General features: G+C 40.3%; 1 protein-coding gene across 1 annotated transcript in view; it reads left to right on the top strand.

Annotated features, from left to right (window-relative positions):
• LOC145721580 (protein CFAP20DC-like) overlaps nucleotides 1–24,567 on the top strand; it is a 58,973-nt gene extending 34,406 nt beyond the window's left edge. Inside the window, exons 4-5 of the mRNA XM_081819972.1 lie at nucleotides 14,405–14,499; nucleotides 24,032–24,567. Of these exons, the coding sequence (XP_081676098.1) occupies nucleotides 14,405–14,499; nucleotides 24,032–24,144 (208 nt within the window). The 3' untranslated portion in view covers nucleotides 24,145–24,567. The remainder of the gene's footprint in view (nucleotides 1–14,404; nucleotides 14,500–24,031) is intronic.
• Nucleotides 24,568–26,983: the final 2,416 nt, after the last annotated feature.

Genomic DNA, 26,983 nt, shown 5'->3' with positions numbered 1-26,983 from the left:
CTGCAAAATTTTCTGCTCTTGATTTGCTAATGATTTAGTTATAATGCATTTAACACATAGTTGTCCTATAACTCCAGAAAAGGTGTTATATAAAGTTGCTTGACAGTGAATATTTTTCTGTAATTTCACATAATAGTAACTACTAACACTGTTACTACATCTGTCAGTTACTGGCTCCATCTCTGTAGCAGGCCCTGAGTGGTGAGAGTTCCCATAGGCTGTATTACTTCATTTAATCCATGCCACAACCTGGTTGTGGTGAGTCCTGTTATTCCCATATTCCAGGTGAAAAGGTAGAGTTTAACCCAAAGGTAGCAAGCCTAAAAGGAAATTTAAACTCAAATCAAAAACTGTGCAACTTAAATTATATGGTATGCTGGTACCCCAAATATGTGTCTTATGTCCAGCTGTACACTGGATTATCAAGGTGTTTTCAGTTGTGGTGGGGATAGTTGTTGCAATTGCTACAGTCTCCCTCTACCCAACCCCCAACAGCCACTTGGTTCATCCAGATATGAGGCATAAGAATATGTTAGTATTCCATTTTGTGACCAGCCAAGCCTTGCTGGGTTTTAGGAAATCAATCCTAGAAGTTGAGGTGGTCAGTCTAAAGTCATGAACTGGGGCACCTGGGTGGCTCAGTTGGTTAAGCATCTTCCTTTGGCTCAGGTCATGATCCCAGGATCCTAGAATCGAGTCTCACATTGGGCTCCCTGCTCAGTGGGGAGTCTGCTTCTCCCTCTGCCCACCCCCCACTTGTGTGCACGCGCTCTCTCTCTCTCTCTCTCAAATAAATAAAATCTTTAAAAAAAATAAATAAAGGGGGCGCCTGGGTGGCTCAGTCGTTAAGCGTCTGCCTTCGGCTCAGGTCATGATCCCAGGGTCCTAGGATCGAGCCCCAGATCAGGCTCCCTGCTCAGCGGGAAGCGTGCTTCCCCCTCTCCCACTCCCCCTGCTTGTGTTCCCTCTCTCGCTGTGTCTCTCTCTGTCAAATAAATAAATAAAATCTTTAAAAATAAATAAATAAAGTCATGAACTTCTCTCCAATTCCCCATTGCCTCCCCATTCCTCCTTGTAATTACAATGTAAGAGCTTGAAAATATCTATGGATTCTCAGTGATAGGACTTCCTTGGTAAAAGTGGTTTAAATATGAATTTATTTTGTTCATCTTAGAGGCTCATTATGTTAGAAGCATCCATCTCTGAGAGATGACCCCAAATCAGCCATTCTATGGTTCCCATTCTCCCTGTACATTAGGATCGGTCTGTATGCAACAGATTGGAGGTTTTATGAGAACCTATCACCTTTACTTTGTGTGAGAGCTGTTAATATGATATACTCAAGAAATCTAATTTTATTTTAGATTTTTAGAGCACTTTTAGTTATCTGAAATAATATTCCTTCTGAAGGAGAGGAAAAACTTATTCCCTCTTCCCCCGCCACGCTCTCCTGAAAATTAGAGTGACGAAAGACAAATAATAAGAAAAACAGAGATTTATTAAACAACCTGCATTGTGCAGAATCACAGAAGTACTCAGTGATGAGTGACTCAAAGGAGTGGTTAGAACTGGGGCGCCTGGGTGGCTCAGTCATTAAGCGTCTGCATTCAGCTCAGGTCATGGTCCCAGGGTCCTGGGATTGAGCCCCGCATCAGACTCCCTGCTCAGCGGGAAGCCTGCTTCTCCCTCTCCCACTCCCCCTGCTTGTGTTCCCTCTCTCACTGAGTCTCTGTCAAATAAATAAATAAAATCTTTAAAAAAAAAAAAGGAGTGGTTAGAACTTGGGCTTATATAGGATCTTAAAACAACAACAACAACAATAAATTTTGTAGCAGTGACAAGACAAAGGAAAGGGACTTTGAGTTTCTTTCCAGAGGTGGCAGATTATGGGAGGGGAGATATATATATATATATATATATATATATATATAGCAATTATTATTAATGGAAAATAAGAGCAAGTTAGTAAGTTTTGTTGTGTAGATTGCTCTGGTGTCATCTCTGGTAAGAGTCTAGAGTTGGCTCCAGTGATTAAAAATCATCCAATCCTTGGGCGCCTGGGTGGCTCAGTTGGTTAAGCGACTGCCTTCAGCTCAGGTCATGATCCTGGAGTCCCGGGATCGAGTCCCACATCGGGCTCCCTGCTTGGCGGGGAGTCTGCTTCTCCCTCTGACCCTCCTCCCTTTCATGCTCTCTGTCTCTCATTCTCTCTCTCGCAAATAAATAAAATCTTTAAAAAAAAAAAATCATCCAACCCTTCCTGGTAGAGAAAGAGAGGGCAAAGACTTTTTCTTGTGTCTACTTCTTCTCATTGCCTTCAGCTCAAAATAATCCTTATGTCAAAGTGGCACATTTTGGAGTGGCATAGTCTGAACCCCTTCACTTATTTGTATACTTATTTATTATCTGTCTCCACCTCTAGACTGTAAACTCCTTATGAGCAGGGACTGTGGCTTGGTACCCACTCTATTATCAATACTTAGAACAAAAGTATAAAGTGGCAAAAGCAGGCATTCAGATATTTTTTGAATGTTCCTTCAAAGATATGAAGATAAAACCTGTTATTTCAGGAGACAGATGTTTGCCCTGCGTCTTCAAAGATGTCACGTTTATTTTGAATGAGAAATGCTCATTCTATGAGCATCCTTCTGCTGGGTAAAACAGTATTTGTCTCCCAAAGAAATATAAGGTTCCTGAAGGACCTCTTTAAAAATATCACAGCTTCATACAGTTTTTCTCAACCTTTCATTTTCTGTTGGGAAAGTGTACTCAATAAATATAATTTGCACGTGCATATTTTCATGAACACAAGTCAAGGCCCTGCTCATAAATCCAGCAAAAGCCCAAGAGTAGACTTTGGTCTACCTTAGGTCTCATGTCTGCCCCCATACTGAGAGTGAAGGAAGGCCTAGCAACCCCCCCCCAAACCACATGAGGTGGGTTGCCCATAAAAAAGAATAACTACAGGGGCACCTGGGTGGCACAGTCAGTTAGATATCTGACTCTTGGTTTCAGCTCAGGTCGTGGCCTCAGGGTCTTGAGATCAAGCCCTGCATCGGGCTCCACGCTCAGCACAGAGTGTGCTTGGGACTCTCCCTCTCCCTCTGCCCCACCCCCCTCTCCAAAATAAATAAATCTTAAAAAAAAAAAAGAAGAGCTTCATTCTCAGGAGAAGGAGAAGAAAAGTGACCAACCAAAATCACAGGTACTATAATATATTACTAGTGGGCAGGCTTGAACTCTTATGAAGTGATTTCTATGTGCCATGCATACTCTTTCCTTTCCACCCCTCTTCGAGAAAACATATGTGAATGGGAATGATACTGAGATTACCTTGAATTCTTTTCAATTTATTTTTTAGGTAAATTATTTACATATTTCCATAATTAAACTATTTTGATAACATTACATGCAACAAATGTATTATCTGATTACAACACATTAGTTAGCAAGTATTTATTTGTGCTCTCACTAAATTCCAAGCACAAAAAAAAGAGAATTTTTTTATCCCCAAAAGATTGAGAATTGCCATTTTCACAGACAGAATTCCAGACTGTATTGTGAAGATCAACTACACAAAATATAATCATCACTTTATAGTTATAACTGTGATTTTTAAGAGCAAGAAACAAACCATTAATAAACCAGTCTTGCGTTAGACATCTTGACATTTAAATTGACTTCATGCAAATAAAATAAGCAAATTGAATTTTCCAATTTATTCATTGACACTATATGGATGCATTTCACATCCACATCTTAAAAATGTAATAAGAAAAATTTTATCTCTTTATGTCTGGCATGCCTGTTCCTGATGAATTCCATAACCAACTTGGGTAACACTAAACTGAGAGAAATCTCACATCACTTTTTTTGTCCTCATTTTATTATTGTGTGATCTTTTCAAGTAGTTGATTTTGTGTGTGTCTTCCTTGAAGCATTCTGAAGTTACTACCCATTTCTACTCCTTAGATGAAACTTGTTCTTCCGGCATGGAAATATCAAGGGGAAGAATTGCAATGTTCATGCCCATGGTCCTCATCATAAGAGAGTTTTTACTTTATCCTGACCTGACTTTGAACATTTAGGGAAAATGCTCAGTTTGTAGCCTTAGCTAATAGCACTACAGTGTCACACTTTCTGTTTAACATTCAGCTTTGTTAATCAAGGAAACCAGATTGCCTCTCTGCATGTTGATTAAATTGATTACAGCTGTAGGCCTTGATAGCATTTTTTCAAGTGTCCCTAATTAATCAGACAATGCTTGATTAGTTTTTTCTGTTTTGAGGAGATAAACTGACTTTCTTGAGAATTTTCACCCCGAAATGATTCTCCTCCAGTGAAAGGTAAAGGATAAGTTATAGCATTAGATAAAGCAGCTGTTGTTTATGCAAATGAAAACTTGACAATTTCCAGGAACATTACCAACATTTGTAAAGACCCAAAATGTTCTGCTTTCATCATTGAAGTTGGTATTTCCAATGGGGAAGGCTGCTAGGATCAGCTCAGATGGTACATGTTGGCATGAGGAAGGCACTGTTTTCCTCTCTCCTCCCCTATTGGTCGAGGGACCAATCTAGACTCCTGTTTCCAGTAATCATTCATCACTTAAAACACTTTTTAAAAGATACTTTGACGCTGTGTTTCAGAGAAGTTTTCTTATAGATGTCATCAAGTTGAAAGCTCCTGAAGAGAGAGAATCTGCCTTTAAAAAGGAAAGTAGAAAAAAATTCAACCAGAGCAGAAAGATAGAAAGTGAGAAACAGATCTTACTCCTCCCACCCCCAAACCCACATTTCTGCTCCCAGGTATGCTGATGGTTAACAGTTTCTTGGGCATCCTTCTGAAATTTCCTGTGCATATTATAAGGAAATACATATTTTATTTATATATTTTTTCAACATAAATGGGATAAGACTTTCTACTATTCTATACTTGCTTTTTTGGTTTTTACTGAATAGAGTTTGGACATCTTTCTGAATTTGCACATATAGATGAACATATTCTTCATTAACTGCCAGACGTTATTTCATTGTTTGAATGTACTGTAATTTATTTAGCCAGTTCTCTGCTGATGGACATATAGGTGGTTTCTAGCTTTTTGTTACTGTAAACAGTGCTGTAATATACATCCTCATGCACATATCTTTGTGAGCTTGGGCAAGTATATGTTTACAATAAATTCCTAGCAGTAATATTATTTGGTTGAAAGGTAACTTTGATAGATATTACCAAATTGTCCACCAGTTTACATTCCTACCAGCTCACACTGAGTTTCATGAAACTTCAGAACATTTGCCAAGCTGCTATGTGTCAGTGGTATCTCATTATTTTAATTTGCATTTCTACAACTATATACATGGTCAACATCTTTCCATATTGAGAGGTGAGTATATTTATATGTCTTTTCTTCTGACCTGCCCATTCATATCTTTGCCTACTTTTCTAGGACCATGTCTTATTTTTATCCAGTATCCTTATATACCCAGCACAGCATTGGACACATGGATCTTCAATAACTATTTGAATTTTACTTAGATAATATATGGGACACACAGAAAGAATCTAAAATAGTCCTAATTAGAGTGTAAGATACTTGAGGAAAACTGCCATTTCTAGAGCCTTCACTCTCATAGAATGACAAAAACAAGATGTCTTCTTAGGAGACTTCTGTACAGTAGGACCTTATTTTGATACAATGGGAAATCAGTTTTGTCAAAGGGAAGGCTCTGTGTTCCTCACAGAGTGTATTTTCATACCCACATGTACTAAATTTCCAAAATAATACCATTAGTTCTTGCCTAGATTATACAGCAACGAAATCCTAACTCATCTTTCTAGCCCCCTTTTTATTCCCCACCAATCCATTCTCCACACAACTGCTACTGCGACTTTCTAAAAGGCAAATCCAAGATTCTTATAGCTTAACATCCTTCAAAAGAGCCTCAGGGCCTTCAGAATGAAGTAAAAACTTTTTAGTGTGCCACCTAAAACCCCTGCCTTCTTTAGCAATTGACAACACTCCCGTCATCTAACACATACATATGCCCAGTGCCCATCATTTCACACTGCGAGGAGTGCTCCTGGCTCCCCAGGCCTTTCTGCTGTAGTGCATGCTGTTTCTTCTAGAATATCCTTCTGTCTTTTCTCTGTCTTGCTCCTTCGTTCTCATCCTCCAGGAACAACCCTTTCATCACTTTTGCTGAAACCCCTGCCTAAAACCTTCTCCTAACTGTAAAAGGTTCCCTGGGCTTAACTTTATCTAAAAATACTTATTCCACCTTCTTCTAAATGTTGGTCTAACAAACAGTCTGTCTCCAGGAGACTGAATTCCTCAAGGGCAGAATCATGTCTTACTCCTTGGTGCCTGGCATAAAGTCTGACCCTGCAGTGGCTCAATAAACATCTATTCAATGTGATATCATAAAGTAGCTATGCTGGTAACAGTGCAGAGAAGACAAGGAAGGGGCCAGCCTCTCTCCATGCTGTCTCAAGGAAATGGGCTATTACAGTTCACACATTGTAGTTGAATTTGATGGCTGATGCTTGGATTTGTGTCTCCAGAGTTGAATTATCTGCCATATCTAATGAGTCAGTGTCTGTAAAATGATCCCAAGATGCTATGTCATTAATATTTTTTTTAGCCTGAGGGAAAACACTGCCAAACAGGAAAGATACTCAGCTCTACAGAGAACATATAAAGTATATTTGGTAGAGTAAGAGGAATCAATGATTTCTGTGATTTGTTGGAGCATTGAGCACTTGGAGGGAGCTGGGTCCTCTCCATTTTATGGATTTTCTGACAAAGGAATGGGCAGGAGAGATGATTTTGTAGAGGCCAGAAGAAGAAAGAGTATGATTTCCCTTTTGTGTGAGTGTTTGTTGCATGTCTCCAAATAACATAGCTTAATGTGAAATGAAAATACAGTGCTTCTTTATGCAGTGTGTTTCCCAACTTTTGCTATGGAAGAAATGCAATCCTATGTCATATCCCACCATAATGTAAACATCCCCTGAGCACTTTTAGGAGGGGAGGAGAAGAAATATCTGGGAAGAATAATTCCCATATTGTTTTGAACTAGCTGCCTTTCCTGGCCTCTGCTATTGCTCCCACTGCTCTCAGAGCATGTTCTCCTGACCTCCTCTCTACCAGATCTTTCTCAAAAATTCATCCATTTCTCAATCTTTTCACTCTCACCTCTAGGTATTTCTCTTATAGCCCTGGCCTGCCTTCCTACAAGTATTTATTCATTCATTCATTCAACATTTTTTTAAATTTTAATTCCAGTATAATCATTCAACAAACATTTGTTGAGCATCTATTATGCGTCAGGCCCAAGGTGAAGAAAACAGACATGATTGCCTGCCTGATGGAGTTTATAATCTGGTCACAGCTTGTCTTCTTGGTTCATAGACAGCTGTATTCTCACTCTGTCCTCGCATGACAGAAAGGCCAAGGGAGTTCTCTGGGTTCACTTTCATAAGGGCACTAATCTCATTTATGAGGGCTCTGCCCTCATGACCTAAGCACTTCCCAAAGCCTCGCTTCCAAACACCATCACAGTTGGGATTAGTTACCAGGCCAAGGAAGAGTAGAAACAGGGGAGGAGAATGTACTCTACACAAGGGGGCACAGCCTGGGCAAAGGCCCCATGATAGTTGGAAGCATGGCATATTCCAGAAATTGAGAGAAGACCAGCATGGCTAGAACTTAGTGAGAGGGAGAATAATGCAAGACAAGGTTGGAAAAATACATAAAGATTAGTTTATGCAGAGCCTCAAAGGCCAGCATAAAGATTCTGGTTTTACTCTCAAGTACAGTATCTTCCCAATGATACTGAAGGGTTTTAAACAAGAGGTTGACATAATCAGATTGGAATTTTGGCTACAGTGTGGACAGCAGAGAAGTGAAGCCAGAATGAATGGTGATGAGGGGATCCATTAAGAGTTTTTGCTAGATAACATGAGGCAAGGTAATCGTTGGGCTTTGGTGGTAGAAGTAGAGTTGGTGAGAAAGGTGGATTCAAAACACATTTAGGAGGAAAATTGACAGGAATTTTCATAAAAGCCCTCAGAATGTTTCACTTCACAATCCCTTCCTCCAAGATGGAGGTCGTTCAGCTACAGCCTGTGGGCCAAATCCTGTTCATTGCGAGAATTTTTGGTAAGATTTTATTGTAATACAGCCATGCCCGTACGTTTACTTATTGTTTATGTGTGCTTACTACATTACAACAGCAGAGTTGAATAGTTGCAATAGAGACCTCATGGCTTGTAAAGCCCAATGTATTTTGTGTCTGGCTCTTGACAAAAAAACTTTGCCAACCATGGAATTTACACTGCTCAAAACAGCACCTCCACAGTATTCCAAGGTGTACATGTGCCTAATTTGGGAGTCCAAAAGACCATGAGTGGGCTTTAGGTGACCTCAGACCTCCTGAAATTGGAAGTAAAACTTAGTATTTATGTATGTTTTTCTGGGAAAACAGTATTCATCAGCTTTTAAGACAAATCTGTGAAATCCCCCCAGAGTAAGATGTTTCCCAAGCCTCTCCCTATTCTGTCCCTGGCTATACAAGACTTTTAAAACCCACATTTCTCTCAGTGACTAAGAAATGCACACCGGCACCAAATGCTAAGTATCATTAAGTATTGGATAGAAATTGCTGCATATTGCTAAATTCCAAATATAAGATCTCATATACCCAGATTTGACTGGCTGGCTCCTCTAACCCAGAGCTTTAGGATAGCAGGTAGCTCAGGGCTGTAAATGAGAATTAGATGAATAATTTCTTTAGATTTCATACATCTTTTTTGATTTCTCAAATAATTATCCCCCCCCAAATAAATACTTCAGTATATACAAGATTGTAGATAATTTCATTACAAGGGAGGTCTCTGAAGGGAACAAGCAGGTGATCTGATCGACCCACAGCAGCCTTTGTGTACAAACCATGTTTTAATTCATTTTCTGCTGCCTAGAATGCTTCTTCCATCAGACTGTGAGCTCTTTGATTCCCCGGAACCTGACACACAGGAGTTCAGTAAATGGTTACTGAGTATGTAGAGAGATGATTAAGCTAACTGTTGGCCTCATGTCATGTATTTGTGTATAGGTTTATATGTATGTACACACATAATGTACTTAGAGGAAACACATTAATGAAATAAATGTGTGTAAAATTCTTCTTGTAAACAAAATGGTGCTTTTAAATGAAGGAGCTGAAACCATAGTCTATCTTCACTGAGGACATCCTCCTCAGTTGTAAAAATACCTGATTCAGTTAATGCTCAGTGCCTCACTTAAAAAAAATCTAGCATGCAAGTGGGAGGAAAACATGAGGTATCCTTATTTTGGCCAAGATTTTAATATTAGATAAATCTGGCCATTGTGAAAATTCACAAGATGGTATTTATTCTTCATCTGCTCTATATTTTTATATGTGGTATTTAATGTGAATCCACTGCCTTGACTCTTAAATAAAACATATCTTCTGGTGACAGTACTCAGCATGCATAGGTGTGCCTGGAGGTCCTTTCTCTAGTTTCAAGAGGAGAGGCAGGGGTGGAAGGCCTGCCTGAGTCCACAAGAGGAAAGGGGAGGACACAGCAGTACCTGAACATGCTCAGAGAGCAGGCCTGACTGAAAAGGGTGTTGTTCATCCACCAAAGGAGTTAGAGGCTTTCATAACAGGTAGATAGAGTCAGTCCTTGGGAGAAAAGGGTTATAATCAGAGCTGAGGAAAGCAACCGGAGTGTCAAGTGCAGAAGATAAGACAAGTATGAAAATGGTTGAACAAAGAGCAAGAACAGATTCCAGAGCACAGCAGCTGAGGTAAGAGCAGACCAGGGAGACGTTCAGAACTCTAGCCAGGGCTCGCATGCTGTGAGTGTGCCTCAGCTAAACTCCCACTTCCTTAAATGTTTGCTGCTTCCTGAGTTAGGAAGGCATGGGGTTTAAAGAAGTTGATCAAGGGTCGAGTCAATTCGTATTAAATATCACATATGAAAATGTCAGCATATAAGATACAGGTGCTAGTCTATGCACCTGTGCTTATCAATAAGGCACCAAAAAATGCTCTGGAGAAGATGAAATTGTTAAACATATACAAAGTAAATAAAAACAAAACAAACAAAAAACAATGCCACCAGGATGGGAAAGTAGTATAACCTGAAGCAGCATTTCTCAAGGTGTGGTCTATGAGCTTATGATCCCCAAAAATGTGACCGTTCTAGATGCATGCATGCGGGCTGTCCTCCTCTTGGGAGATTCACAATGTGTTAAAAGCTCTCAAACGTCCTGCAAGAAAAAGTCCCGGTTGACTGTGTTTAGCCCAATATTTTCCATATCTTATAGTTAACAAAGAACCCTTTTTTTTTCAAAATACACTTTATAAATGCATACCTAGTAAAAAGCCAAACAAACACATTGCTTTGATCAAAATTTCTTAATTGTATAAAATCTTCTGAGTCTTAAGTTAAAATAATATCACTGTCAAGAGAACTCTGTAGTCATTTTTAAAAGATAAAATTAGATTCACCTTACACCAGAATAAACTCACACCATGTACTATAACTCGAAGTACAGAGGCAATAAAAGAAAGGAGTTTGATTACAGAAAAAATTTTTTAAACTTTTGCATGGCAAAAAAAAACAGTCTAAGCAAAGACACATGACAAAGGGAAGGGAAAAGACAAAAAACCTGATAGAAGAAGGAGCAAAGACATGAATACACACAAAAAATAGAGAAATAAAATGCATATATGCATATACCTACATATTACATAATAGCCCTATGCACATGAAAAGACAGTCGACTCCATTCATAATGCTCATGTTGAGAACAAATGCAAATCAGAACTACTTTAAGATACCAGCTTTTATCTCTCAGATTGGAAAACATTAAAAACTTGACAACATACTCTTATGACATGGCTGTGGAGAAACCAGCACTGACCCGCATGGCTGGTGGGAATGCAGATGGCACAGCCCTTGAGAAGGGAATTTGTCAGTATCTAAAACCAAGTATCTATTTACCTTTTATCCCAGAAATTCCACTTCTAGGAATTTACCTTGAAGATATATCTCCAAGTATACAAAAATCAGTAGCTCAAGGTTATTCACTGCAGCATTAATTGCAATAATTGCAAAATATTGAAAACATGCTCAAACATGAGAGAGTGGGGAAATACATGATAGCATAGCCACATGTGGAGTACTACGCAGCCATGAAAAAGAATGAAATGCTCTCAAAAAAAAAAAAAGAGGAATGAAATGCTCTCTATGAACTGGGGGGTGAATGATTTCCAGGTTATATTTTAAGTTGAAAGATGAAAGTGCAAGAGTCATTATAATATGGTACCTTTTGCATTAGACACATATCTGCTTACTTTTTGCAAAAAGAAACATAGGAGATACCAGAATGAAATTGATTTCCTATAGAGGGCTGGTGGGGATGGCATGGAAGTGATAAGGGGATGGAAACAGACTGGGAGACATGGGGGAAATGTGACTCTTACCTGAATATGACTCTCTGTGTATTTTGACTTTTGAACTGTTAACATTTTACATACTCAACAACAAAAATAATAAAAATAAATAGTTAATGTAGAAAAAAACAGAAGTGGATGACTCCAACTACATTTTAAACAAATAATACAACCAACTGAAGAGGAAGGAGAGGAACTAACCCAAGTAAATTTAGACCATACTATTTTACTATTTTATACTATTTTAACAAAGGAATAAAAAGAATCATGAACAGAACTCTAGAGAGTAGGTTTGGGGTTTTCTATTGGTTGTTTTGTTTTGTTTTGTTTGCTTAACAGTTCTGAAACTACTTTTGACACATTCTATAGTTCAGAAAATAAGTAAATTTATTGAGGATAATGGGAGCCAGGTTCCTTACTGTCAAAAGGAGTTATAAATATGGAAAGAGGAGAGATGAGAATGAATCTGTGGTATTGTATTAGTATTGAAGAAATGAGCCCACAGTTTTAGACCAGGGATCATTAAACATTTTTCTGTAAAGGGCCAAATAACAAATACTTAATTCTGTCATTGTAGCACAAAAACAGCCATAGACAATACATAACGAGTGAACATGACTTTATTCCAATAAAATTTATTTATAGACACTGACATTTGAATTTTATATAATTATCATATGTCATGAAACATTATTATTTTAATTTTTTCACCCACTTAAAAATGTAAAAATCATTCTCGATTTGCAGGCTGTGCAAAAGCAGGCATTGAGCCAGACTTTGCCCACAGGCCATAGTTTGCCAATCCCATTTAGAGAAATGATGATAGCTAGCTAGCTAGCTAGCTAGATAGATAGATAGATAGATAATAGATAGCAAATGTGATAAAGTGTTTAAGTTGGGGAATCTGGATGAAGGATATGTAGGAGTTCTTTGTACTCTTCTTGCAAAGAAGAAGTACTTTCGTACTTTTCTTACAGAAAAGCTATAAATCTGAAATTATTTTAAACAACCAAAAAATTCACAAAAGGAAGAACTCTGCACTTTTCATAGCTACTACAGAGAAGGAAAAACATTAATCAATCAAGTCATTGGCCTAAGAAGTGAATACCTTACCTTTTATAACAGTCATACAACCCCCATGTCCATGGACCTTGAGTAGGAGCTCCTCCTGCCAGTGTTTAGAGTTTCTGATTTGTCACGGGGGATGTCATCATATGATAACATTATTATTTCTGTTGCTGGTGTTCCTCATTGCTCTTCAGCACTCTTACTGAGTAACGAGGTCACCAGGGCTGGTAATTTGTATGTGACCTTGTAATTTTCTATAATGTGGGGATTTGGGTCTACAGTAATGAAATGGACTAAATGAAAGGCGCTTATCAGAAAATGCCCCATTAGCTTGGAAGTCTGCAACAATTCCTTTCTGATGTCCTTAATGTGTTGTTATGAAATTCAATTATACAGCACGTTCACTTTGCTTATTTCACTAGCCATAGTGATAGCTAAGATGAGGAGTAACTGAAAGTGTCTTAAAATATCACAAATAAGAATTAGGTAATTTTTACGTTGAGATACTTTTTTTTGCAGGAAGAGTGAACGACTTTCATGGAAAACCTCTGCTACAGAGACTTGTAACCATTCTTCCCTCCTTGACTGGTTTAATTCCAACAAAATCCAATTCCTGCTGTCTTGGTTTATCACTGTAGGGAAAGCCACACTATGATTTTCACCAGTAATGAAGACAATGGTGGTCATAGCTGAGATCTACTGAATGCGACTCTGTACCCAGATCCATGCCAAATGTTTTTCACCTTTTTTTTTTTCATTTAGTCCTAACAACAAAACTCTGAGGTACTGTCATTATCTCCTCTTTATTGAAGAGGCTTATGATGTAAGCGGTGTGGCCAAGCTTTTGCATGGGGAAACATGGTGCCGGGATTGACGGGGCGAACTGCTGGGACTGGCTCCCACTGTAGATAAAGACAGAAATACAGAAATTTAGAAAGAAGTTGTTTAGTCATGAGAACATGCTCCTGTTGAGAATAATAAGGTAAACGAAACAGATGCTAATATCAAGGCAAGCAAGAGAGTTCATGTTGGAAGAGCCTTCACTCTCCCTTCCCCTGAAGAAGCTCACTAACAAGTTGAGAGACAAGAAAGGCTTGAAGTAGAACACACAGTGACTCGTGCCCTCTGAATGTCACCCTCTTGCATCACACCCATGCAGGTACCTCCTAGAGGGACCGGGAAGACCAGAAAAGAATGGAGGAGGAAGGGAGTAAAGAACTTGGGAAATGAGGCAGAGAACAGGGAATGTAGGAGTAGTTTTGCCCCCGTTCTTAATAGGAGAACTGAAGGAATGGGTCACTTGGGTGCTCGGCTCCCCTCACTCTACCTTCTTTTGCCCTCTGTTGCTCTGAAGACCTGAGTGAGTGCCTGCTGACCCCGCCATTGTGGCTGGTCCCTGACCGCTCCAAGACCAGCTTCTGTTTCAGATCACATCTGGAATGTTGTCATGGAGGTGACATGTGACTTTGCTAGGCTTCCTTACCCAAAGATCGTAAGAAGCTTTGTCTCTGCTGCACTCCTTCTGAGTTACTGAAATAATTTTCTTATAGGAGAGGACCTGTGTACACTTGAATAGCCACAATAAGAAACTTTCGAGAGGAATAGTCATCTTTAATCTAGTTAATGTATTTGTGGAACAACTAGTTAGTTCAGTGATTGACATTATGTTAATCCATTTATAGAACTGAATATTAACCTCTGAACATTCTGTCCTTCTGAAATATGAAGGAGGGGGAAAAAATGTTTCTTTGTGGAAGCCCCGGGAAATGAAAAATCCAAGGGAAAGGTAAAATTTATATATGAAATTGCAGACCTGTTGTTTATTTACTTTCTTCTTGTCTTTTTAGGGACTGGTTAAATATGTTGAGCCCACCAATTATTCCTCCCAGTCAACAGCCAACAGACCAGCATCTGGATTCTTCTGGAAGCTTGAGTGCTCAAGGTGGGACTATGGAAAATGTTATGCATAAAAAAATAAAAAATCATTAACTACAAATAGAGAAAATCAGTCGCTTTGAGATGCCACTGTTTTTATTAAATGCTGATCATTTAGGCTCACACCCCCAAAATGAGATACCCTGTGCCTCATTTTATAGGATGATAAGTCCTTTGGTATCAAATTGACCTTCATCTGGATTCCGGGTCTACCAATTCCTGCTGTGTGGCCTTTAGGACTTTTGGTTACCACATTTGTAAAGTAAGACTGATAATAGATAGTGTCCACCTGAAAGTTTTTCATGAAGATTCAATAAGGTATACTGTGCACAAAGCACTTACTAGCTGTTCATATTATTATAAAGCAGACCTGATGCTCCTAGATCACTAGATACATGTTTTCATTCATACAGGGATACTTGTCTTTAAAGATAAGGCTGGTACAGAGTTATAGCAAGTAGTGTTAGCGATGGAGGAATGGGAAGGAAGAAGGAATGAAAATTTGCCTGCATCCCTTTGTTGGGGAGAGTCATAGAAATGAACCATCAGGTTTTGGTTGTGAGCAGGGAACGTGATTGTCAGGAGTGCATAGAGGAGGAAGGGAAAAGAAGCCTTTGGTGGAAACAGAGGGATTGGGATGGAAGGGGTAGAGGAGAGTCTAAAGTGCATAATTGGAGTGACAAATAACCTCAGAGTGAGACTCCCTGAGACGGCTTTTTGAGTTGGGATTCTGAAGAGGGAAGCATGCTATCTGAAGTTAAAAAAATAATAATACAGGAACTGAAGCCAATATAAATTGCTCCAACAAAGGTGCCAGGTTTTTCCCCCACTAACTGCCCCAGGGAAAAAGTGGAGCATCCCATTTTTTTTCAGGTATGGAAAATTCAGAGTGAGAGCTCATACATCTGAGCTGTACATTTTTGCCGCCCAAGGGATGGAGATGTCTCCATGATTTACTGTCTGAAATAGATTATGCCCCTCAAATTGGGAATCTTTTTAGAGGTGTACATTTATAATTACTTATGACAGAAAAATAGAATCTTGGCTGTCAGGAGGAGACCTTGCTGTGAGGGAACAAATAATATGTTATGTTAAGTGTCTCAAATAAACCAGAAGAACAGAGAGCGTGGTCCTTGAGCAAAGGCACCCAAGATATATATTAGTGAGAATTAGCTGGAAAAGGATGGCTTCAAGTCACCATTGCCAAGTGAGGTTTTGACAGCAGGAGCTCAGTTATGTTGAAGGTAAACAGAACTTCCATCGAGGGCAAATTAACAAATTAAATTCAGAAGATTGTAGAAATGTTCTGGCCGATGTTAACCAGATCTGGCGCCCTTCCTGCCTGTCAGCCTCGGTTTCTATCAGCTGTCCCTTTCCCCTTTTCTGATCTGCTCGAGTGGTTTGTAGCTAATTAGTATTATCAAAAATTAGTGTTTCCTATTTGGTGACTCTTTACATGTCATTGGCTTAGTTGTAGAAAACATATCAATATGCCAAGGTAGTGTTCTTATAAATTGTTGGTCAAAGAAAAATGATGGGTTCAAGTATCCAGTTTGTATCACCAGAAGCAAGAGGGAGACGTGGTTGCAGGCAGTCCGGGCCTCTTCCTGGGCTTCTGTCCCACGATACCAGGAATTTAGGGAGATATGCCGGACACTGTGCTAAGTCCTAACATCAGCTGTCACGGCAACACCACAAGGAAGGTACTGTTTGTGTGCGTGTGTAACTGTTAGTCTTTACAGCTGAGAAAACTGAGGTACAAAGTTCTTGAATGCCTTGCCCAGGGTCACACCACCAGTCCTCAGCAGAGCTGGGAAGGGAATCCAAACAGCCCGGCCCAGAGCCCATCCACTGTTTTTATACTTTTTCGATTTTGAACCAAGTACCTAAATTACCTACTCTAAAACTAATATATATAAAATCAGGAATTGAAATTTTATTTTTCTCTTCAGAGTTCCTGATCTACAGGAAAAAAAACAAATTGAGACATCTCAAGGGCTAAGTACCTAAGTTCTTCAAGGGGGAAAAAAAAAGAGCAGACCTCTAGTCCCCTGTTTCAGCACTGGACCTGCCTCCCCTGCCCATCCATGCTTGTCAGGAATGACAAGTGGCAGCATTTTCTCCATGGGATTGAGGGACTCGGGGGCAAAGTTGCTGTGCTGACCAAATCTGAGGGAGCGAGGGCCTGACTGAGAGACAGGATCCCTGGATTGCCAAGCTGCCAGGCCTGGGTATTTGCTTGTCACCTACCTTCTCAAAGGCCTTTCTAGACAATCTTATCTAAGTAGGTCCATCTCCCTTCGCCTTGTACATTTTCTTCATGCCCTTTTCACAGTTTGTCATTTGTGATTTGTTTGCTTGTTTAATGTCTTCTTTCCTACGTAGCCTGTGAGTTTTTAAAAGCAGAGACTTTATCAGTGTGCTCACTCCTGGATCCCAAGTACCCCATGCAATTTCTATAGGTTATTAACTACTCTCTAAATTTTTGTTAGAGGGAAGACAGGAAGGGAGAAAGGGGAAAAAGAGGGAGAGAAATGTTCTTCAAAAGGCCATTTTTTTATACCATCCTTGAAAAAAAATGAGTAATTCATTGAAGTCTTACTTTCAGTTTTCCCCCATTCCAGTATTTTAGTATATTAGGTATATTTCTAAAATTTGACAATGAGAGCATTGAACCTAGACCCTAGCATTTTCGCAACTAAAACAGTGATAGGTCACCTTGGGCAGTGGTTCTTAAACTGTATTTATAAGCAGTGAAAACTTTTCTTTCAAATGAATTTCATATGAAATTCCAACATATAAAAGAGATAAAAGCAGAACTGTTCTGGCTAAAGGGGAAGTTAGGGTCTCAGAACCCTGCCTTGGGGCTCTGATGAACCAGCTAAGAACAGTGATGCAGTACAACACCCTCAACTTGACCTTGCTTAAGGTCAAATGCCCGATCAGAGCCCCAGCTAGGACTAGGACCCAGGCTTCCTCCTTATCAGTGCCTTTCTGCAGAACCTGTGAAGGTGGTTTTGAAGGCTTCACAGGGAAGGAGGGCTTCCCATCTTTAGACTTCTAGGATAAAAATAATAATAGCTAATATTTATTTCACCTTCCTGTGACCCCCACCTGCAAGTACCCTTTACTTCTCATAATAGCCTCCTGAGGTGTAGATACTGCTGTTCCCCGCCTTTTGCACATGGACACTGGGGCTTAGAGCTGAGAAGTAAGGTGCTGAACCCCCACAGCTGCAGCTGAGGTGGAGAGGTCAAGATGCATCTGCAGAGCTAGAGGCATAACTGCAGTTGAACAGCAGGGAAAGATGGCCTGACCAATGCCTAGTTCTAGAAAACTTGCCCCAGGCCATATGAAAGTAAGTGCATGTGTTAACCTCAACAACAAAAGAGCGGGTTATTTTACCAGCAAAAAGAGTTTATTGAGGAATAGCAGAAGAATGGCAATTTGGGACATGCAAGCTGCAGCAAAGCATGGGCAAGCCTGGAGAACAAAGGAGAGGAGCATTACTTTGTAGAGAAAAAGGAGGACGTTGGGAGAAGCTGCTTCGAAGGAAAGTCTATTAGAGTCTAAAAGTCTAAAGCAAGAGTTTAAGGTGGCAACGTTGCACTTGGAAATGTGCAGTTTATGACTCTGAATGCATTTTGTTACACACCAGGGAAGTCCTTAACCAGACTATTGAGCTCTGAAACCCATAATGTCTCAATGGCCTGATTTCAGGCGAGGTGGCAACCCATCATAGCTAGGGGAAAACGCATCCCAATTCCAGCAAGGGAAGCTGAAATCACACCCTGGACTAAGAACCTTGCTGGGGTGCATCTGGGGAATAAGTAGGTGGGATGGTTCTGGAGTAAGAGAGAGAGCCTCAGGCACTGGCAACGTGTTTACTTCTCTACTTCCGGGCTTACTTCTAGTACTCCTAGAAGGAAGGCATCTCTTTAGTGCACAATCGTTTCGTAAGTTTGTTTCCCAGCTTTATTGAGATAAAATTAAAATGTAACATTGTGTAAGTTTAAGATGTAACACTGTGTAAGTTTAACTGATGATTTGATATACAAGCACACATTTGAATCACTGCACATTTGTAAGTAGAGACTACCTGGAAAGAATGAAATTGCACTAATTCCCAGTTAATCTTCCAAATCCTTCAACATGTTGTCTTCAGTGGCATTTTCCAAGTAAAATATAGCCACTGGTTTTTGCAAAAGAGTTGATGTACTTATTTCCCAAATGAAACCTGAACTATAATCATGGCATGTTATTTGCCTTCCGAGAAACAATATGGTTTTCTAATAGAAGAAAGTATCTTTTTCATCCTTTTTATCCCATGCTTGGTCATTTATCTTTCTCCCATCCCAGGACACGTATTTGCTGAAAACCAAAATTCAGCAGTTTACAGTAGACTTTCTCGGGTTTTAGTGCAAGTTAATTTTGCCCTACTGTGAGAGGCGTTGGTGGAAGAGTTTGCAAGCACCTGGTGCTCAGCAGAATCTTATCTAAAATGTCATCTTTATTGATCCTGAGGCTGACTGTTTGGAATGGTGATCCCTCACCATTGAATTGTTTAAACAATAGTGTATTAGTATGCACATAAAAATACAGTCAATCAGTTCTCAAGATCTATAAGAGAGAAAACGCATTAACTTTTTTTAAAAAATTCTGGATGGCAGCGTCAGAAAATCGAAAATCAAGTGCAGCGTCTTGATTCAGAGATTTTAAATCTGATAAAGTGGTGCCACATCATTTGTTTTCAAGCTTGAGGACTTAGCCCGCGCATATAGGTTTTCTATTATCTATGGTTAAAATGCAATAAATATAGATAATTAAGCATTTATATTAATGGACTTTCAAAAGGTGAACTGAAGGAATTGTTTGCCTGAACTGATCTAACAGAGGGGAGGGCAACTAATATTGCTGCATTTGGTCCGGCTCTGTTGGTTTTTCTTCTATTATTGCTGTTAACCAATTTCAGAGTGGATGAAGCTGGAAGTTTGTAAATAGATTATTATCTGAAAGGCAATTTTATTTCACTGGAAATGACTTTATTATGTGGAGAAGAGTAAAAATGTAATTTGGACCCCTGTCCAGATGCTCTTAGTCTGGTAGCAGAGAATGGTTTTATTTGTTAATTTGTCCTTTTAGAGTTTCTGTAGCCAGTCTTTAAATAGAGCAATTTAGCATTTTGGGGAAAAACAAACTCTGTTCCATCCAAGAATATAATTGAAAATTACCCCATACCCTTGCACAATAATTACCTTTCAAAACATTTCCCATTGCTTGACATCATAGTGGTAATTGCTTAATGATATTATAATTTCATTACGTAGGGATTACAATGGCCTAAAATGATGTAAATTGGAGGCTTTGAAAATTAAGTTATAATGAAAACAAAACCTTTTATGCAAGTTTAAAGCACTTACTTCAATGTAAAATTATACATAATGTCACCCAATTTTTATACGAGTGTCATTGTTGGTAGAGTTTTAAAATTCATCCATTTAAAGCTTTAGTACTAAAAACCACAAAACCTGCTTTGGTCCCATGGTTATAATGCATGAGGTTCCAGTTTTATAGTGATTTGTATTGGAACGAATGCATTTATATAGCAGTTACTGCTTCAGTTTTTATGCATTATGTAGCAAAACCCCTACTAATGAATTGGCTCCACCTCGATCCCTTTGCAGTTGGGTGATAAAGACCCATGGCCCATTACAACCGTTATTTTCATCTAGAAAGATTCCTGACTGGTCGTAATATGTATTGAGTTTCCTAACTTAATAGCGCCGGCTTAAAATTTTATCTTTTTGGAAAGTACCAGCACCGAGTGCGCTAAGCAGTTATACGGCATGTAACTTACATGCCAGAGGTCAGAATTTCCCCCACTGTGCAGATGGAGTAAAAATGAAGCATCGGATAGCAGACCCCTGAGATAGGTTGACTTGTAATCATTTACCTCTGTGATACATGATTTTAACATTACACCTGATGGAAAAATACATTTTACTTTTTGAAAAATATGTGATTTTTGGTTTAAGAACTCTTTTTACTTAAAGATGAATTCATGATAATGTCCTTTATGACAGTAGTTGGGGTCTTTGTATTTCATTCAAATCCACTATTTTTTTTTTTCTCTTGGTAGTGAAAAATCAAACAGGTATAGTTTTGGGATGGGGAATAAGGTATAAGTGGCCATAGCCCTTTTGTGTCTAACTCAGGTATCTTCCGTTCGTCATGATGACAATTATATCAACAACATTTATTGAGTATTCACTGTGTGTGTGGAGTATTACAAAGTATCTTACTTAGTTCTCATAGGTACTATCACAGGTAGTATTAATATCCTCACATGAGAAGACTAAGGCTCAGAGTGCTGAATTTTCCCAATGTCCCACAGCTATACGAAGTGGTAGAATGGGATTTGGACCCAGGTCTCTCTGACCACTGTCTCAGTGTCATGCTGCCCGTCTCTGTGAAGCCTTATCTTAGGACTCTAAGCTTTATCAGTGTTTCTGTTCTGAGTGACTAAGCAATTTAGAGCCTGTAGTTCATGATTTATTTCAGGATTGTCATTATCCTTAATAGTAACAGTAACGATCATTTGTTGAACAACTGCTATGTGCACTGTGCTATGCATATTATCCAGGGTCCAGTTTCATCTTCCACAAAACCCTATGAAACAGGCATTGTTATTCTCATTTGGTAAATAAGGAAATGAGGGTCCAGTGAGGCAAAATAAACCGTAACTGCCTGAAGGTCATTTGGGTAGGCAGCGGCCAAGCTCCTCTCTGTCCTGTCTGCCAGATCCTAGGGCCCAGGGCTCTCTCTTGGCCACTCTGCAGTTGCCTCTCCCATCCCCCCTCATTAATCTTTACTAGCTGCTTTTGTTTTGTGTGTGAATGTCACAGCCACACCTAGACATGGTACAGATTTAATAGACATCTTCACGTAGCAGGTACACATAAGTTACTTATTGGTTCTGTTCTCTGAAGAAGCCTAAATAAGAAAGGGATGATGGATTGAATATGTGAAGGTAAAGGACATGCACACCCTCCCTTTGAGGTGCAGAAGTGACCTAAAAGGGGGTCATCTTCCACGAGAAACAGTCACTTGAAAAGCATTCCCAACCTCTCCTACTTAAAGGAAGAAGGTGGACCCTGAGGACCACTCTTGAGGTAACAATAGAAAGTAAAGGAAAGGCAGCTTGCTTTCTCTGATTTCCTATTCTTAATTAGAAACTGTGCAGGGTGCTCAGGTCAGCTACCACCATTAACGTGGCCATTAGCAAAGTCCTGTCATACTTCAAGGACATAAGCTACTGCAGCCAAGAGTCACAGAAACTCATCAAAGACACTGCAGGGATCATTGGATCTGGTCCTGCCCTGTGCACAATAAAATCTCACACAAGTGATTGCCCCAGTCCCTGCTTCACCCTCCCCAGGGTCCACCCCCCCATTTCCTGGTCCACTCTACTGTTTAGAAAATTCTTCCTTGTGCTGAGCCAAAATCTGTCTCCTCATAACTTTCCTTCATTGATCCTCTTGCTTCCTCCTGGAACCCCACAGAATCTTCTTAACATCTCTCTCATTTATCACCCTTGATGTACTTGAGGCCAGAAGGACTGCTGTAACCTCAAGCTTTGTCTTTTCTGGAGCTAATAAGCCTGGATTTTGCCTCTGCCCTCCCACATGGACTCTCTCATCTTTGTGATTTTTGAAGTATGAGAAATGAAATTTCTTTTGTTTCCAAACCAGAGTTTTTCAAATGAAGGACACCTTTACAATTTTTTACCCTCTTCCATGTTTAAATTCCCATAATATAATAGCTCCCAACTGAACGTGTTCCACCACCTTCTTAATGAAAGCAGGGCGCCAATACGGTAGAAAGAACACAGAACTGAGAGTCTGGAAACCCAGGTTCCTCCCTGACTCTGCCTCTGACTCAGCAGAGTGACCTCAGGTGAGCCGGTTAACAGACCCTGCTTCCCTTGTCTGTCAAACAGGCACCATAATCCCTGTCGATTTCACAGGAGGGTCAAGCGAGCTACTGCGCGTGAAGTGCTTTCTAAACCACCCAGAGCTCCGCCAGTTGAGATGTTAGCCAGCAAGGCAGAGGCACCTAGTCCTCTGGTTAGTTCAACTTTTTAAGGACTGCCGGTGCTGTGTGCTGCCCGTAAGAGAGTCAGCCGCTCTTGTGTTTTGCCCATCACTGCACACTCCTTGAGAACAGTGCCTGCTTCGTCGACCATCTCATCCCCAGCACCCGACTCAGTGCCTGGTGCAGGGGTGATCATGTTATGGGTCTTTGGAGGGTCAGAGGCATGGCTGTGGTAGAATCTCAACCCCTGACTTTACCATCTTGGCCCCGCCCCCTGGGACTTAACTCGAGTTTGTCACTGTCCTGACACCGTCCATGCACCAGCTCGGTCTGATTTTGGCTGGAAAAGGTGGAGTCCCACCACCTTCCCGCACTCTAGGCAGTGACACTTATAACCATAGACTTGGCTTTCACAGTCATGTATTCACCCTTTCCAGAAACATTCAGTATTGACTGAGCCTCTGTTACATGTCAGCCCTGCCCCAAGCCCACAGCTGAGCCTTTCTCAAAGTAACCCTGGTGAGCTCACAGCCCCAGAGACTGGGTTTTCTCTGGTCCTTAGTAGCCTGTGCTAAGCAAGAGAGAGGAGTGTTCTCCTAATCACCCCTCCTCCCTGAGCCTGCTCTGATCCTCTCCAGCTCAGGGAGGTCTTACCCTCCTAGCTTCTGGACTCCTATCACATGGTTTTCAGAAGTAGTCACAAGTCACTCGCTTGCTGGTGATGGCACCAAGTGCACAAGTACTTAGCATAGCACTGGGCATGTATAAGGTGCTCAGGGAAGATCTTACGAAAACAGTCTTTTTTTTTTTTTCCAGTCCATGCCATGGGTTGGAAACCAACCAAACCTGCTAATAACTTAGGCAGCAGGAGTTCCTCCAAACCATCTAAACAGTTGTCACAAGAGACCAACATGAAGCAGGGCGCCAATACGTCCATGTTACTAGCAAATGTGACAGACCTTCCTACCATTAATAAAATTACCCATCACCTGACCATTTTCTGTATGTGTTCTATGCTTCATGTGTCTTGTGTTCCTAAACAGCATTATCATTTTAATTCAGGCTTACTTGGTAGCACTTTTAGGGTGCATTCATACAGCTCTGGCCCACAACCGAGTCTGGAACTGTCGCCCCCAAGTCTTGAATCCCCCTCATATCCTTGATCCCGTGAGTCCCTTGGCCCTGTCCCTTTCTTCTCTCCCTCCCTGCCTGGCCTCCAAACTCAGCTTTTCTTGTCCTTCAGAGCGAAGCCGGCCCTGTCTTACGCTGTGTGCACAGAGTCCGCACGTCTGCTGTGCTCCTCCATTCTGGCCTTGATATTCCTCCCGCACAAGGAGCATCTCCCAGGAGGGTTAGAGGTGCCTGTCTCCTTGCCCTTCTGCCCCAGCAATCAGCAGTTCCGGGCGGGCAGGCGGCTAACGTGTCTGTGGTTCTCCTCCCCGCAGGTGAAGAAGACCCAAGTGTGGAAGAGGACGAGGAGGTGCTGACTCTGCTGTATGACCCATGTCTGAACTGCTACTTTGATCCCCAGACGGGGAAATACTACGAGCTGGTGTGAGGCGTCCCTCCAGGGCCTAGAATGGCCACGCCCAGGGGGAGCAGGCAAGCCAAGCTGACCGTGATGTTGGCCCCACAGTGCATGTATGGGGCAGGCCCGCAGTATCCAGAGTAACTGAGAGAAATGAAGTTGTTTTGTAAATAACGTATGATGTTAAGGATACCTACCTTCTCTTTGTAGATGCATGTGATTTTTTTGGCAGTGAAGGAATTAATACAGAGACAAGATTTTAGGATTTTTGAATTGGTTTCTTCTTGGTTAGTTCTCATCCTACATATCATTTTTTATTGCCTATAATCTTACGGAAGCAAATTAAGAGTTATTAATTCAAATGTTTTGCAGTGTTAACCTGTAAATGATGGCTTGATACACAGAAAATGTATTCTTGTTTCAAAGATATCTGGGTACCTTTTATTTTATTACCTATTTGTATTAAAAATAAAGTATAATGGTCAAAGGAATGCCTTTTAAACTGCCTCCTTTTAGTTGCCTTGCTTGCATTCCTTACCAGAATATTCCAAGATAATATTTACCCTTCCTTAGACTCTTAGAAAAGGAAACACTGTGAACTGGTCAGACTTTATTATCCCATTTTTTTAGCACTTGCCCCACTGTTCCATTTCATAAGGGTTCATCCAGAGTTTGCCAAAGATCAAAACATTGTTAATCACTTAAGCTGCTTAGCACTGTGCTGTGCTTTTTTGGTTTTGGGTTTTGCTTTTTTTTTTTTTTTACCAATTATCTCTAAATTCTAATAATATGATCCAAATCTAGCTCCATGGATCCAGATTTAAGAAGTCACCCATTTGAACACCCCACACACCTCACCATTTCTGTGACTAGGCCTGGAGAAACAGAGGAGGCTCACTATAATTCTGCTTGTTGCATCACAAGGAAAAAATCATGCACTTCCTGAGTTTGAGGAGACAGCTTTGAATTGTGTGCCAAGTATATTAATATTGAGCTCAAGGAAGTACTTATATTAGCTGGAATATTTTGTTATTTAATAAAGATTTTTTAATAAAGAAGAGTACCATTGGAAATGAAAAATTACTGGTGTACAATTGGATTTAATGGCAGTACTATAATTTCATTTAATGTTGCTTGATAGAGGAAATAAGAGCTCTTTTTTCAGGAAGTGATTTGGGCTCCTGTTCAAAGGATCATACATTATTTAGAACCATGTTTCTATTTGATAAGCTTTTAATCCTATTGTTCACGAAGTATACCTTTGTTAGGAATTTTTCCCCAAGATTTTCATACTTACAAAATGCAAATAAATGAGGTTTTCAGAAAGCATACAGAATGATAAAATAGTTGGGCTATCTTGGCTATGACCTTGAAGATTGGAGTAGGACCTGGAGAGACTGGAACTTGCTTTAGTCAGTCTCAGGGCCATCCACATAAATAGGGGAGTCAACTAAAGGTCTGTTCTAGTTAAGATGTGTAGTTATAAATATCAAAAACACCATGAGCTAAAAATACTTAAGGATACAAGAGTGCCTCATGAGCCCCAAAACAGAATGCTACAAACCTCCATGTGAATTTGAGCTAGGACCTAGAACACTGTGCTGGGATTCTTAAATCGCAAGCAGCAGACACCCTTGATCTCAGAATTGAAAGGTTTGTTGAACAATTTGACCCCAGGAGGCACAGGAATACAGACAGCTCCAGGGATCCTATAGCAGAAACTAACAGTTTCTCCCAACAGTGGTCACCAAAATGATGGTGCCCCCTTTTTCTGCCTTGAGTCTCTGCTCAAGGAGCAAAGGCTGATAGGCTTGATTTGTCAGTTATCCCCAGGACCACATGGAATGGGAGCAAGATAGTCCCTGAAGAATAAGGCACTGTTAACAAAATGGGGAGGGATGCCAACCAAGCAAAAACAATGGATGTCTACTTTTGGAGTCTTAGAAGCATTGTCTCTGCCACTCACCTCTGATTTGTTTGCAAAACAAATTATCTCTCCCCATAATTCTCAGCTACCCAGTCCACCTGCCAGAACGGTCAGCCATTCCACAGCCCATACATCCAACCACAAAGAAATATAAATTCTGAATTTCAATTCAAAAATCCCAGATGTGTATTCCGGTTGGCCACTTTGGTCCAGTGACCACCAGAACTCTCTGGTGTGGATGGGAAAGGAACACAATTAAGGAGTTTCTCATGAAACAAGTAGACACCAAAGGCATCTACTACAAGCTGTTATCCACTTTTTACATTTTGTCTTTTTTTTTTTAAGGAGTAGCTTCATTTCTGTTAAGACTATTTCCTTTTTTTTTAAGATTTATTTATTTATTTGAGAGAGAGAGAGAGCACGTGCATGAGCAGGGAGGGGTATAGGGAGAGGGAGAGGAAGAGAATCTCAAGCAGACTCCCTGCTGAGCGTGGAGCCTGATGTGGGGCTAGATCCCACAACCCTGAGATCATGACCTGAGCCAAAATCAAGAGTCAGGTGCTTAACCTACTGAGCACCCAGGTGCCCCTATGTTGAGGCAATTTCTACAGAAGTGTTGAAAAATAAAAACATGTATTTCACACTGCTAATTTTAAACCAAAATCGTATAGCCAGTTAACTTGGAAATTCATTGGGTGATACTGCTTCACTGGGTCATCAAATTTTGCTGCATATTAGAATCTCTTGAGAAGTTTATAAACATATTGGTGCCTGGGTTGCACCCCCAAAGAGTCTGATTTAATTAGTCTCAAGTGCAATCTGGGCACTGGAAATTTTTAAAACCTCCCCTGGCAATTCTAATGTGCCATAGTGCTTGAGAACCACTGCTAGAGATCAGAATCCAACATGATGAGAGGGCAGAAGATTTGCTTGATGGCAGAT

Source organism: Leptonychotes weddellii, chromosome 1, assembly GCF_054177405.1.
Source record: "Leptonychotes weddellii isolate Sample4059 chromosome 1, ASM5417740v2, whole genome shotgun sequence".
Lineage (NCBI taxonomy): Eukaryota > Metazoa > Chordata > Mammalia > Carnivora > Phocidae > Leptonychotes > Leptonychotes weddellii.
Note: the sequence above shows the minus strand (reverse complement) of the source record. Positions and strands in the feature narration are given on the sequence as shown.